The 15,388-nt window shown below is 40.3% G+C and overlaps 1 protein-coding gene across 1 annotated transcript in view; it reads left to right on the top strand.

The window, feature by feature from the left end:
- LOC142439784 (complement receptor type 1-like) overlaps nt 1-15,388 on the top strand; it is a 248,207-nt gene that overhangs the window by 44,590 nt on the left and 188,229 nt on the right. Inside the window, exon 3 of the mRNA XM_075542389.1 lies at nt 2,083-2,163. Coding sequence (XP_075398504.1) covers nt 2,083-2,163 — 81 coding nt within the window. The remainder of the gene's footprint in view (nt 1-2,082; nt 2,164-15,388) is intronic.

Below are 15,388 nucleotides of genomic sequence, written 5' to 3' on the forward strand. Positions count from 1 at the left end.
CCCTTAAAAGCAAGACCCAAAAGGATCGAACTCTTTCCAAGTAAGCTGACGGCAGCCCTGAAAAGCTCGTGGACATTTACAGGACATACAATAAAGAGTCTAACATTTCAAAGGGTAAATGTCTAACATCTAATTTTAAAATTAGTAGGCATGTAAAGAAGCAAGAAAATACTGCCTGTGATGAGGTGGCAAAGAAATGAATCAGAACCTACTCAGAACCAACATACAGGCTAGAAACAGCAAGTATCCTGTCAAAACAGCACTCAAACAATAATGGTAACTATATTCCATCTGTTGTCCCCAAAAGTGAAACCCTGGAAGATATGAAAAAGACCAAAGTTGAAGATTTGGGAGGTAAAAATTACAATGTCTGAATGAGAAATGCACTGAACAGTACTGGCAGTAGGTTCGACCGTGTCAAGTAAAAGATTAGTAAATATGAAGATATAGCAAAGGAACCTCATTCAAAATGAAAACTCAGAGAGACAGAACACAAGGAAAGCGGAGCATCCGGGAGCTGGCGTTAACTTTTCACGGTCTGACACTCACATAAGTAGAGTCCTTAAAGAAGGGGCTATAGGATAGAGCATACTATTTGAAGAAATAATGACCAAAATTATGATCAGTTTTTAAAACTATAGTACAGAGATCAGAGAAACTCCCCAAACTATAGGCACAAGAAATATGGGAGGGGGGGAGTACACTGAGGCATATTATAATCAAATTATTTAAAGCCAATTATAAAAAGAAAATCTTAAAAGCCACCAGAGAAAATACATTTCTTTAAAGACTTATAAGAATAAGCACCGTTTATTGTCAGAAACAATGAGAACAAGAAGTACTGCATTGAAAAAAGTTAAAATTAAACCAAAAAGCCCCATAAGAACAAGAAAAACCACCATTTTTAAGGACCTAATGCATTATGGGCACTATTCAAATATGTGGGCTATTACCACGAAACTCTATGGTCCCTGGCTTTGATAGCATAAAATCTAGAATAAAAAGATAAATGATTGTTTTTAAGTACTGCAGGAAAAAAATGTTGATTTAAAAGTCTACACCTAGAGAAATATATTTTTTAATGCAGAAAAAACACTTTTTCAGCAAACTAAAGCTGAAGGAATTAACTGTAGCATATTTTCCAACAAAAGTATTACAGGAAGTTATCCAGACAGATGACTCTTGTGCCAGATGGAAACACAGATTCGTACAACAGAATGTACTTCCATAAGTTGTTCCGGTTTGTCTCTCCCTTGTCATTCAAACATTAGTGAGCAACACTTTCTGAAACAGGTTACACATGAGTTAGTCAGCTGCCCACAGAGTATGCGCCATAGAAGGGTCCACATGCAACACTTTCTGAAACAGGTTACACATGAGTTAGTCAGCTGCCCACAGAGTATGCGCCATAGAAGGGTCCACATGCAACACTTTCTGAAACAGCTTACACATGAGTCAGCTGCCTAACACTCCATAGCAGTGTCCAGATGCTCAAGGTCATTTTCATTAGTCGTTAGCCACGCCATCTCCACCGCCATTCGAATGCTAATGACAAGAACAGACCAACAGCTAACGTTGGCAAGGCTGAGGAGATTCTGGAAACGGCTTCTTTTGCGGGTGGTAATGAAAAAAAGGTGCAACCACTGTGGAAAGAGGTTGGCAATTCCTCAAAAAAAAAAAAAATGGAACATAGAATTTCCATATGGCCCAGAATCCCAGTATTAACAATGGAATGACTGGTGGTGCTGTTCGCTGTTGTTGTTTTCCAATCACTCAGAAGTGAAGGCTATCCTCCAATAGTTACTGGAGAGTTGACACAATACCTTAAAGGTAAGAAAAAAAACTCATCAACAGAGGAATGGATATGCAAAATGTGGTATGACCCAACAATGGAATATAATTCCGCTGTAAAGGATAAGTTTGAGCAGATATCAAGGGCTCAAGTAGAAAGAAAATGCTTTGAAAATGATGACGACATATGTACAAATGCGCTTGACACAATGGATGAATGGATGATTGTTTTAAGAGTTGTAAGAACCCCCAATTAAAGTATTTAATAAGTTTGGATGCATGCTCCAACAGGGATGAAGCTTGACAGTATGCTGAGTGATGTCATCCAGTTGCAGAAGGACAAATACTGTGTGCTGTCATTTAATGAAATAAGTAAGTATCTAAAAACCAAAGACAATGAATGTTTCCAAAGATGTGAGAGTGGAGAAAGGGGGCGTTTTCATTTAGGAGACATTTGATAATGGTAGTGGAGTATTTTATAAAAGGATAACCATCACAGTGTGACAGCGTGAAGAAGACCAACGTCACTGAATTGTAAAGTGGAAGTTGTACTGATGAGTGTTTGATGTGCACATTTTCACCATAAAAATTTTTTTACAGGCTAGAATGGGAAAGGAACTAGAGTTGAAAGGAAATCAATTAAAAACTAGTGTTTTTATTTTTCAAGTTAGAGATGGGGTAACTTGAAGTAGGGTGAACAGAAGATATGAAAAGTGTGAATTGATAAAAATGGTAGTTACAAATAATATGAAAGATAATTACAAAAAACATGACTCTCAACGATGCATTAAATACTAGTGTGAAAAGCAGTAATGTATAGACAAACCCAAGATGTTTAAGTTATGCAGCTGCATGAATGGTGGTACTTTCCTTTGTTGTTTTTAATCATTTTATTGGGGGCTCTGACAGTTCTTATCACAACACGTGCATCCATTGTGTCAAGCACATTTGTACATATGTTGCCATCATCATTCTCAAAACATTTTCTTTCTACTTGAGTCCTTGGTATCAGCTAATTTTCCCCCTCACCCCCCTCCCTCCTTCATGAACCCTTGAAAATTTATATATTTTTTCACATATTACACTGACCGATGTCCCCCTTCAGCTGTTTTTCCATTGTCCCCCCCCCCCCCCGGGAGGGGTGTTATATATAGACCATTGTGATTGGTTCCCCCTCTCCCCTCCCCTTCCCCTCCCCCTTCCCCTCCCCTTCCTGGTATCACTATCTCAGTCTTGGGTGGTGGTACTATTCCATGAGCTTGAAAACCCTGGAAGAGAACAAACACATACTGGAGGAAAGCCTGCTAGTTCAACGTTTGATGCATCGAGGTTGAAGTATCACACAGATGCAAAATAATATGGATATTTTTTAGGCACAGAAGACACAGACAAGCCGGATATAGCATTTCTAAATCAACTACATGTACTTGGTTATACATTTATTTGGCTGTGGAAACAGATACGAATGGAGCCTAGACAACTGGACATCCCCTTACCAAAGTGTCGCGGGGAGGAGAAGAGCCCGTCGTCGGTGCAGTGTAGCAATGATGAAGCATACAACCTTCATCTAGTTCTTATATGCTTCCTCCCCCATGACCCACTCTCATGACCCCAATTCTACCTTACAAATCTGACTAGAGAAGAAGATGTACACTTGTACAGATAGGAACTGGGAACACAGGGAATCCAGGATGGATGATCCCTTCAGGACCAGTGGTGAGAGTGGCAATACCAGGAGGATGGAGGGAGGGTGGGTTGGAAAGGGGGAACCAATTACAAGGATCTACATATAACTACTTCCCTGGGCGGCTGACAACAGAAATGTCGGATAGTGTAAGATATGACAAAATAATAAGTTATAAATTATCAAGGGTTCATGAGGGAGGGGTGCGGAGGGAGGGGGAAAATGTGGAGCTGATACCAAGGGCTCAAGTAGAAAGCTCATATTTTGAGAATGATGATGGCAACAAATATATGAATGTGCTTGATACAATGGATGAATGGATGGGTTGTGATAAGAGTCTACAGTGAAATGATTTTTAAAAAGAATGGAGCCTAGAGAAATTCATTTAAGGACAAGAAAATGAGGGAAATGTGTGGTTTTTTTAAAAAAAAAAAAACTTTTATATACAGAAAATAAGGCCAGGGAGTTAAATAGAAAGCTAGTAGATATTATTACTGTGCAAACCAGCTAAACAAAGTCATCCAGGAAGAAAAGAGAGGTTAACAATGTCAAATTGGACTTAGAATAGATAGAAAAGCATCCGTTGGGTTTGGTACTAGGAGGTGGCTGAGGGGTCGGGCTCTAACAGGGAGGCGGGGAAAGCATACTGCACAGAAAGAGAAAGCTTTTGCACCTGGGGAGACTCGCAGTCTCTGAAACCCACAGGGGCAGAAACACTTGTTGGAGCGAGACAGGAAGGGGTCAGACTGGAGCAGGCTGGGTATGAGTAAAACACGTTGAAAATGATGGCACCTCGGTAAAAGGTTAAAACTCTTTAGGTGGTTAAAAAAGTATGATTCTGAAAGTGTCCAAAGGATGTCTGAACACAAGAGACTTTTTAAAACGTGAAAGATGTTTTTGTATGTTTAGATGTTAGCATACAGCGAACCAGTGTGAGGAAGCAGTGGGATCTGATAGGAAATGAATTGGTAGTGTAAGATTTTCTGAAAAAAGTCGGGTGGGAACAGAACCCCAGATGTTCTTGACCTTAGATAAAAAAGCCAGGAGGGGAGATGGACAAAGAGTGTGCAGATGGAGGCTTGTGGGATTGTGGCAGGTATGGGGAGAGTATCTTTGGCGGTCTCAGTGGTCTTGGTGACTGGCTGCGTAGTGAGTGGGAAGGCAGGAGGGGGCAGTGCGCTAAAGGGGTTAAGGAATGTTAAGAAGGTATGAAGTGACCGTTGGGAACGTCAGTGAACCAGAAGAACAAACTTCTTTGCCATGCAAGATTGAGAACCCTTTTGAAATTGGTTACCCTGGATTTATCGTGCCACCAGAGTGACGTGTGGCATGATGTCCTATGACAGCGTTCAGGAACAGAGAAAGCACAAAGTAGCGTTAATTTAAGATTGGGGTTTTCTAAACCCTTCTGATATGAAAGCACATGGGCAAAAGAGCTTATGCTAAAGGCAGATGTGTTATTCATTTTTTTGGTTTATAGCTGCTAGATGATTTAGGGAAGGAAACAAAAAAAGAGTAGTCATTGATTAATAGAGAGTCAAAATGTCCCAGTGAAGTTAAAAAGAAAAAAAGAAAAGATCCACAGGGAGGAACTGAGTAGGTAAACGGGATTATAGGGGACGATCTTAGACCGAGAGCAGGATATTTGAATTAGAAAATTTGCGTTATTTGAATATAACAATGTCTAGGTCTCTGGGTGGAGTAAATTATTTGCGCTCCACTGTTAAGCCAGGGTTGAGAGTTCAATCCCCAGCAGCAGTACAAAGTCAAGGCCTCAAGATCTCCTATAAGATAACAGCCCAGAAAGCCCTAAAGAAGCAGTTCTGTTATGTAACACACGGGGTCGCCCAGGGCTGGCTCCATGGCAACTAAGGAAATAACAACAGTGTCCAGGAAGTCACCCTGAGAGTAGTTAATGTGACGTGTCTACTTAAAGTCAGGCTAAACGTTGCCATCACTCTTCAAACTCAATGCAATGGCATTTACGATTTTCAAACTAGGTAACTTATACTAATTTAAGAAATAAGTCCATTAGGGAAAGAGTTGCACGGCCAGTACCTGAATTCATTCTCATAGACTTCATTTACATATTTTCTTTGGTGGGTATCAACTGTAGAAGTTATATTTAGTCTGTCACACTTCCGTTCAATGGCATTCAAATTTACTCATTTACCAGTTTCTTATGGCTGGTTCACAGCCTTGACTGATCCTCAGCATCACCTGGGGAGCTTTTTAATTTATAAATGACCAGAATTTACCCACAGATCCCCTTATTCACTAGGTCTCAGAAGCAGTGTGGGAATCTGTATATTAAAAAAAAAAAAGCAAAAAGCTTCTCAACTGATTCTCACAGTTAGCCAAGGGTGGAATCCATTGCCCTGACAGGTGGCTGAATGTTCCGTATTTGACCTGCCCTTGAATTCTCTACCTTCTCACCACGAGCTTTTGGAGACAGAAATTTCAGTGAAACAAGTCTGAATGCTAGAAGAAGGGGTCGCAGACTATATAAACAAATTGAAGCCCAAGTAAGTAAGAGGAAAGCCTTCATAAGATGTATTTGCACACTGGGCTCGAATGCAAGAACAATTTTGAGACTAGGTTGAGACCTCACAATGCTTCATTCGGCTGTGCATAGAGTCAGAACTGACTCTACGGCATCGTAACAACAACAGCAACGAGCGGTTAGTGACTGACACTAGCATATTAAGAAAATTCCATTATTTTACCTATCCGCTGTCTAAAATAAAATCTGGACAAAGTACTCTGATTTGGGATCACAATAGAAGATCCAGGGTACAAAGGGAGAAAAATGTAGGGGAAAAATTTTAAATCGTTAAAAAGACCAGATTTTCTGCTCTGAGAGAGACTGGTGGATCCCCTGAGAGTACATCCCTTGTATACAAACTGTACAAGCCTTTGGTACAATGATAAACACATTGCAATAGGATTTTTTTTAAACCCAGAAATAAAAGCATCCACCTGCAGGCAATTGATTTTTGACAAAAGAGTGAAAAGCATTAAGTGGGAAAGGGAAACCCTCTTCAGTAAATGGTGCTGGAAATATTAGATGTCCACCCACAGCATAATGAGGCAGGACCCATACCTCACTTCATGCACAAAAATGAAATTAACATGGATAAGAAACCCGAAGCTAAACAAACCCCAGAGCTACAAGGATCATCAGTGAGAAAATTGGGACAAACGTGAGGATTGTTTTGTAGAGCATACACAGACAACCATGTGTCATTAAGAAAGCACACACAATGGAAAATAAAATAGGGGACTGGGACCTATTACAAATAAGACAAATGCACATCAACAGGCTTCACCTTAGCCCATAGATTGGTAAAAAGTCATTAGCAATGACAAACGAGGAACTACTTACTAAAAGCTATAGAATTCTGCAATACCTCAATAAGAAGAGAAAATCGATTAATAGGTGGGAAAGGATATGAATAGAGAATTCATAAGGGACAACACTCAACTGGCTAGCAAGGACATGAGGAAATGTTCAAGGTCACTAGCCATCCAAGAGGTGCAAATAAAATCAAGGATGAGACATCATCTTATAACCACAATGATAACCAATTAAAAAAACGTTGAGAACAACAACAGTATGGAGAAACTTGAATTCTTACACACTGCTGGTAGGTAGGTGTGTAAATATGTACAGCAATTATAGAAAGTGATATAGTGCTACCTACAGCAACTGAATAGAAACACCATACAACCCAGTAAGAGACAGACCACGAACAGACACGTGCTCTCTCGTGTTCATTGCAGCACAGTTCACAACAGCAAGGAGCTGGAAACTGCTCAAATGCTCATCAGAAGAATGGTTGAAGAAACGGGTACATACACACAATGGAATAGTATTCAAAAACACTAAAAATTGCTGCCATCAAGTCAGTGATGACTCATAGTGACCCTATAGGACAGGGTAGAATGGTCTCTCTGAGTTTCCAGGGCTGTAACTCTTCATAGAAGGCCCTGCCTTTTTCCCAGGGAAGAGCTAGTGGTTTCAAACTGTTGACCTTGCAGTTAGCAGCCCAACTCAAAATGACTACACTACCAGGGCTCCTTGGAATACGACACACCCCTGAAAACAGCAATGAACGGACCTGGGATCATGGCATGGATGGATCTGGAAATTATTATACTGAGTAAAGTTAGTTAACCACAAAAGGACAACTATTGTATGAGCTCACTGCTATAAAGATAAATATCAAGACAAAGTCAGGCTTCTGCTCTCAGATTATGTAATCATCTAATCCTCATTGCAAGTAACAAGGCAGAAAGCCCACCCGGTGCCCACGAACCATTTATCACCCTCTTCATATGTACGTTTTAAAAACCACTTCTACAGAGGAAATCTCACCTCAGCTAAGGTCAGCCTTTCAGGATTGGGGGAGGGAGAAAACCATTCAGCTTCTGCCATACAGCAGATTTGGGGTGTTCTACTGCCATCCCAAATCAACAGACACCCCTTCCTGCCAGAGTAATAAGCAAACCTTACTGGAAATTCAAGTCAAGTCTCAGAGAAGGTGATCACATGTCTGTTTGTTCATAAACCAGGTAGAACAGCCTCTTCTTGGGGAAAACAATAATTATATAGGATCCAAAGGCAGAATATACCTGGCACTGTGTTCCTAATTGGACACTTCTGACTAGTGTCTGCCCAGGCCTTGGTGACCCCAGCTGTGTATTACAGACTTTGACTGGAACTTTAGACTCTGTCAATTTGAGGAGCACCATCCTTCATAGGCCACACTAAAAGGATTCGATGTGGAAACTCCACTAAGCAAACTAGGCCCTACTTCAAACTGGCCTTTAGCGGATTTAAGGAACTGACATACTGCCTGTGACTAAAGGCTGAAACACCCTGTGAGAAGAAGCTGATGGCTGCTATCTTAAAGTAATGAAATTGGTGGTCATTGGACTTTTGTTCAGATCTTTTCCTTTGAGGGTATTCAATGATTGGTATCCCAGGACTACCATATAACAACCATTTTAATGCTCTAATAATCTTTCTTATGACATGTCTAGTAGGCATGATCCTGCATTTGTGAATATTACTGAAAGTTTTGCCTTATTACCAACTTCCATTGTTCATGTAAATAATGTCTAGTCACTGAAGAGTTTAATCTGTACAAGTCAGCAATTTATGTATTGTAATCTGAAAAGATGGACTATAGTTATATATATATAATTTCCTTTTTTCAACAATATTTAAAATTCTATGTCAATGGCTAAATTAATGACAATATCCATAACATTACTTTATGCCCTAGTGGATGACTTATAATGTTCTCTATCATGATGTCTCTATGGGTAATGATGGATTTGGGACTTGCACTTAACCCTAATCTGAGAACAGTTGGTTCTTATGATATGGTCCTCCTCAATACTTGTCTTCATAAAGAGATCTCTGAAGGTATGGATGCTATAGCAAGCTTTGGTGAAGAAGCAAGTGGCTCCTAGCTATGAGAAAGAAGAGCATCTGGGGTCTTGGTGGCTTGCTTAAAACAAGTAGTCACCTAAATGAGACATCAACTAAGTTCACATGAAAGGAACACAGTGGCCTGTGTGATCCAAGGCTTATACATAATTCCAAATCTGAAGGAGGGAATGGTATAGAAGGTTATGGAAGAGAGTGGAAGCCCAAAATGCATGTGCATTTGTAGGGGCCTCATACGGATTAGGCCTCCGGGGAATCCCCTCTCACTATAGTTCAGAGATACGAGCAGCCTTGCTATCAGACAGAGAACAGTATAAAGTTAATTATGGCAGATATAGTTAGGTGAAAATGTAACACCTTATCATTTAATCTCCCTTTTGACCCATTTAAACTTGTTCGGTTTTTTATATTTTCTTCATTCTTTTTGATTGAGGTTTTGCTCTGTTTTGTCTTGTCTTTGTTGTTGTTTATTTGTGTTTTCTATGATTGTCTGCATGTCAAATCCAGGATAGGTAAATCTATGAAGACAGTAACTGGATTAATAATTATCTTGGTAGAGGAAGTGGGGTTGGGGTGGGGTAAATGGATATAAGAAAGAATGAAATGTTCTGGCATTGATTATGGTGATAATTGCACTATTCTTATTTTGATTGCATGTTTCAATTATATGATACGTCTTCACCAATTCATTGTATACCAATAACACTGTTAAAATGACTCCCCCCCCCATAAACCCTCCTTTATGTAAGAAAGATCAGAAAAAGAAGAATTGAAAAGTAAGTGCAATGTACCCTGGTTCCTATTTCCTATGGGAACTCTTATGAGAGCTTAAGAAAAACACATGGGGCGCAAGGGAGGAAGTAAAGTTAATTATGTAAGTTAGATCAACCACAGAAGATCTAATGTGAAACAGTCATAAGATTCACCAACTGTACCATACCTGTTGCCATTGAGTCCATTCCAGCTCACAGCTAATTCTGACTCCTGTCAGAACTAATAGGATCGATTAGAACTGTCCACATAAGGTCGCTTCAGCTGTAATTTAAAAAATCATTTTATTAGGGGCTCATACAACTCTTTTTACAATCTGTACATACATCATTTGTGTCCAGCACATTTGTACATATGCTGCCATCATCATTCTCACAACACCAACTCTCCACCTGAGCCCTTGGCATCAGCCCCTCATTTTCTCCTCCCTCCCGGTTCCCCCCTCCCCCCGAACCCTGGATAATTTACAAATAATTATTATTTTATCATATCTTACACCATCTGACGTCTTCCTCACCCAGTTCTCCGCTGTCCGTCCTCCAGGAAGGAGGTTACATGTAGACCTTGTCATCTGATTTCCCTTTCTCCCTTATCCTCCCTCTACCTTCCTGGTATCGCCACTCTCACCACTGTTCCTGAGGGTCTCATCTGTCCTGGATTCCCCGTATTTCCAGTTCTTATCCATGCCGGTGTACATCTCCCAGTTCAGCCAGTTATGTAAGGTAGAATTGGGATCATGATAATGAGGGGGAGGAAGCATTCAAGAACCAGAGGAAAATTGTATGTTTCATCATTGCACACTGCACTCTGACTGGTTCGTCACCTCCCGACAACCCTTCTGCAAGGGGGTGTCCAATTTCCCCCAGATAGGTCCTGGGTCCCCACTCTGCACTCCCCCTCATTCACAATGCTATGATCTTTTTTTTTTTTGTCTTTGATGCCTGATACCTGATCCCTTCGATGCCTTGTCATCTCACAGGCTGTTGTGCATTTTCCATGTGGGCTTTGTTGTTTTCCAGTTAGATGGCCCCTTATTTATCTTCCAGCTTATGAGACCCCAGATTCTATATATTTTGACAACTGGGCACCATCAGCTTTCTTCACCGCACTTGCCCTTGCACCTGCTTTGTCTTCAGCGTTCGTGTTGGGATAGGCTGGTGTGTTTCTTCCTTGTGGGTTTTGTTGTTTATTAGTTAGATGGCCTCCTGATTTGTCTTCAAGCCTTTAAGACCCCTGATGCTATATCATTTGATAGCTGGGCACCATCAGCTTTGTTCATAACTTTTGCTTATCCACCCGCTTTGTCGTCAGTGATCTAGTCGGGACAGGCCAGTGTGCTTCTTTCATGTGGGTTTTCATGTCTCTCCGCTAGATGACTGCTTGTTTATCTTCAGGTCTTTAAGACTTCAGGTGCTATATCTTTTGGTAGCCAGGCACCAACAGCTTTCTTCACCACATTTGCCTGTGCACCCATTGTCATCAGCGATTGTGCCAGGCAGGTGAACATCTCAGACTGTCGGCTGTAATTTTTACGGAAGTAGACTGCCACATCTTTCTCTCATGGAAAGGCTGGTGTGTTTGAGCCGCTGATGATTGTGTTAGCAGCTGCTTAAACATTACGCTATCAGGATTCCTCTGACCAACTATATATAGGTGGAACAAATAAAACCCCTTTGAAGGTCACATGTTTAGAGATATGATTCAACAACTACCAAACACTATTCTGAAGCATATGCAGCATCTATGAGTTTGTATCTAAATTAATTTTATTTCCACTTTAATCCTTACAAAATAATTCTTCTAACAATTGATATTCACCCCAGATAGAAGCCTGACGTTTTTAGCATTCTCACTGACTTGGAAGACTCATTGCTGGCAGGTGCATTATATTTGAATGACATAAGCAGAAATGAATAGCCAGAGCTGGTTGAAATAGAGGATCCAAAGTAATATTGACCTTGGGAAATGTTAAGGAGCCCTGGTTATGAGTTGGGCTGCAAACCACGAGGTCAATGGTTCAAGACCACAATCTGCTCCACCGGAGACAAATGAGACTTTCTACTGCCATAAAGAATTGTAGTCTCAGAAACCTATAGGAATAGTTCTATTCTGCCCATTAGGGTCATATTGGGTCAGAATTGACTTGGTGGCAGTGTGCTTTTGTTTTTAAACATTAGGTGAAATCTAAAATGAAAAAATATTACCAGTTACAAGTAAAACTGTAAACATTGGTACTTCATTATGTTTTTTAAAAATATTCAAATGTAAAAGTTTAACAGGAAAATTAATATAGCTTAAGAGCAGTGGTGCTAACAAACTCAGGGATAAGAGAACAGCAAGTGATCCAAAATAGGTGGTGAGGCGGGTGTAAGAGGCTTGAGCAAGGGTAATGTAACTGAGAGGAAATACTGAAATCCAAATGAAGGCTGAGCATGATAGTGGGACAAGAGGAAAGTAAAAGGAAATAGAGGAAAGAACTAGGAGGTAAAGAGCATTTGTGAAGGTCTAGATGCAGGTATGTACATATGTAAATATACTTACTTATGATGATGGGGAAATATATCTATGTGCATATATTTATAGGTTTAAAATTAAGGTCGCAGATGGACATTGGACCTCCACCCAAGTACTCCCTCAATGCAAGAATACTTTGTTCTATTAAACTGACATTCCATGATGCTCACCTTCCTGATACAACCGCTGAAGACAAATGGGTGCATAAGCAAATGTAGTGAAGAAAGCTGATGGTGCCCGGATATCAAATGATATAGCATCTGGGGTCATAAAGGCTTGAAGGTAAACAAGCAGTCATCTAACTGAGAAGCAGCAAAGCCCACATGGAAGAAGCACACCAACCTGTGTGATCACGAGGTGTTGAAAGGACCAGGTATCAGGCATCAAAGAACAAAAATTCCTATCATTGTGTGTTCACCTTCCCAGTATGATCCCTGAAGACAAATGGGTGCATAGGCAAATGTGGTGGAGAAAGCTGATGGTATCCAGCTATCAAAAGATAAAGCGCCTGGAGTCTTAAAGGCTTGAAGGCAAACAGCCATCTAGCTGAGAAGCAACACAGCCCACATGGAAGAAGCACACGAGCCTGTGTGATCATGAGATGTTGAAGGGATCAGGTGTCAGGCATCAAGGAACAAAAAAAGACATATCATTGTGAATGAGGGGGAGTGCAGACTGGAGACCCAAAGCCCATCTGTGGGCCACTGGACATACCCTTACAGAAGGATCACAGGGAGGAAATGAGCCAGTCAGGGTGCAGTGTAGCCACGATGAAACAACTTTCTTCTAGTTCTTTAATGCTTCATTTCCCCACTACCATAATCCCAATTCTACCTTACAAATACAGCTGACCAGAAGACGTACACTGCTATAGATGGGAACTGGAAAGACAGGGAATCCAGGACAGATGAACCCCATAGGACCAGTGGTAAGAGTGGTGATACCTGGAGGGTGGAGAGAGGGTGGGGTAGAAAGGAGGAACTGATTACAAGTATCTACATATAACCTCCTTCCTGGAGGACGGACAACAGAAGAGTGGGTTAAGGGAGACGTCGGACAGTGTAAAGTATGACAAAATAATAATTTTTAAATTATCAAGGGTTCATGAGAAAGGGGGAGTGGGGAGGAAGAGGGAAAATGAGCTGATACCAGGGGCTGAAGTAGAAAGCAAATGCTTTAAGAATGATGATGGCAGCAAATGTACAAATGTGCTTGACCCAATGGATATATGTATGGATTGTGATAAGCCTTGTATGAGCCCCCAATGAAATGACTTTTTTTTTAAGCAACGCAGGACCTGGTGGTGGTTCAATCTGCTGTACGTAGGGTCGCTATGAGTCTGACATGACTTGAAGACACTTAGCAACAACAGAAGAGCAGCGTAATTGAAAAAGAATAACATCAAGGTCCAATTGGTCAATGTGAGTCCACAATATGATGGAATCACTTGTAGTGTCTTGGCTTCCCGTTACCACAGCATTGAGTTTAGGAGGAGAGAGATGATCGTATCATGTTTCTCTGCTCTGGTTACTCTGCACAATATGGAAGTCAGTTTTGTCTGGTATATTTTGTAAGGAACGTGAGCAAATGGGGTTGTACTCAGCAGTGAGTATAGAAAATAGGTCAAGAATTTGAGTTAATAATAAAATTAAAATAACAATCTATACATTATCAAGGGCTCATGAGGGAGGGGGGAGCGGGTAGGGAGGGGAAAGAAAAAAAAAAGAGGACCTGGTGAAGAGGGCTTAAGTGGAAAGCAAATGCTTAGAGAGTGATTAGGGCAAAGAATGTACAGATGTGCTTTATACAATTGATGTATGTATATGTGTGGATTGTGATAAGAGTTTTATGAGCCCCTAATAAAATGTAAAAAAAGAAAAGAAAAAAATGATTAGGGCAAAGAATGTATAGATGTGCATTATACAATTCATGTATGTATATGTATGGATTGTGATAAGAATTGTATGAGCCCCTAATAAAATGTTTAAAAAAATAATAAAATTAATTAAAAACATAGAACCGAGATGGACAAAGAGATGGACAAGCAGGCAAAGTAGCATTAGAATCACTATGTGTAGTTGCAAATAGGAAAGCCAGTGGGTGGAAAGCGCACATAAGCACATTTTGTCCCTGTGCCCAAACGAGCAATGACGAAATGCCTGAACAAACCTCAAGTCGAATAGGAGCAAGAAAAGCCCTGTGGAGAGAATGTTGCTGCATAAGGGAAAGGATTGAAGTGTTCCGTGGTCTCTTAAAGTTTTTTTCAGGTATTAGTGCCCATCTGACAATATGAAAATTATAACCTGGGGATATCATCAAAAGCACAGATTTCACCTGAGGCTTTTGAGTTACTTGGACTGGGTTGAGATCCAAGAATCTCTGTCTTTGACACATTCTTGGGTGACAGCAATGAACGGACAGCAACGAACTTGTTTCTAAAAGTTGGTTCCATATCTAAGCCTGTATAATAGCAAATACTTTAAAAGATGATGTTGTTGCCCGAGCGGTCTGACATATTAATGAGGGTAAGATTTCATTCGAAGGTATAATTTATCATTAAATGAATTAATTTATGGTGGTGTTGTGAATTGCACATTGGGCTGCTAGTTGCAAGGTCAGCAGTTCAAAACTACTAGCTACACTGCAGAGGGGAAAATGAGGTTGTTCTACTTCCATAAAGAGTTCCCGTTTTGGGATCCCACAAGGGCAACCCTATCCTGTCTTGTAGGATCACTATAAGCAGAACTGACTCTATGGCAGTAAGTTGGGGGTTTGTTGTTTTTTGTTTTTTTTTCAATATGACTATCCTAAATACATGATCTAAAAGATAATTCAGAAGGACTGAAAAATAAGAATAAAGCAATCCATTGTTCCTCTACATTAACTAAGAGTGTTAGTATTTTTTACATGTCATGGAAATCCCAGAATCATCTATAATACTCCTTTACTATCCTACAGAAAGCACCGGTCTTTCTTGATGTGAGACAGGGATTTTCCAAAAGGGAGAAAAGCCTTTTTTGTTCAAATATCCAAATGTATTGTCTGATTGTAGCTTATTTTTTAAAATGAAAAAAATTGCTTGTGAGTAAAAGTTTCACAAAATACAAATGTCCTTTAGTCAGCATTACTCAAACCAGTAATACTCAGGAATTGTGTATGTAATATCTGTT

This window comes from Tenrec ecaudatus, chromosome 1, assembly GCF_050624435.1.
Source record: "Tenrec ecaudatus isolate mTenEca1 chromosome 1, mTenEca1.hap1, whole genome shotgun sequence".
NCBI lineage: Eukaryota > Metazoa > Chordata > Mammalia > Afrosoricida > Tenrecidae > Tenrec > Tenrec ecaudatus.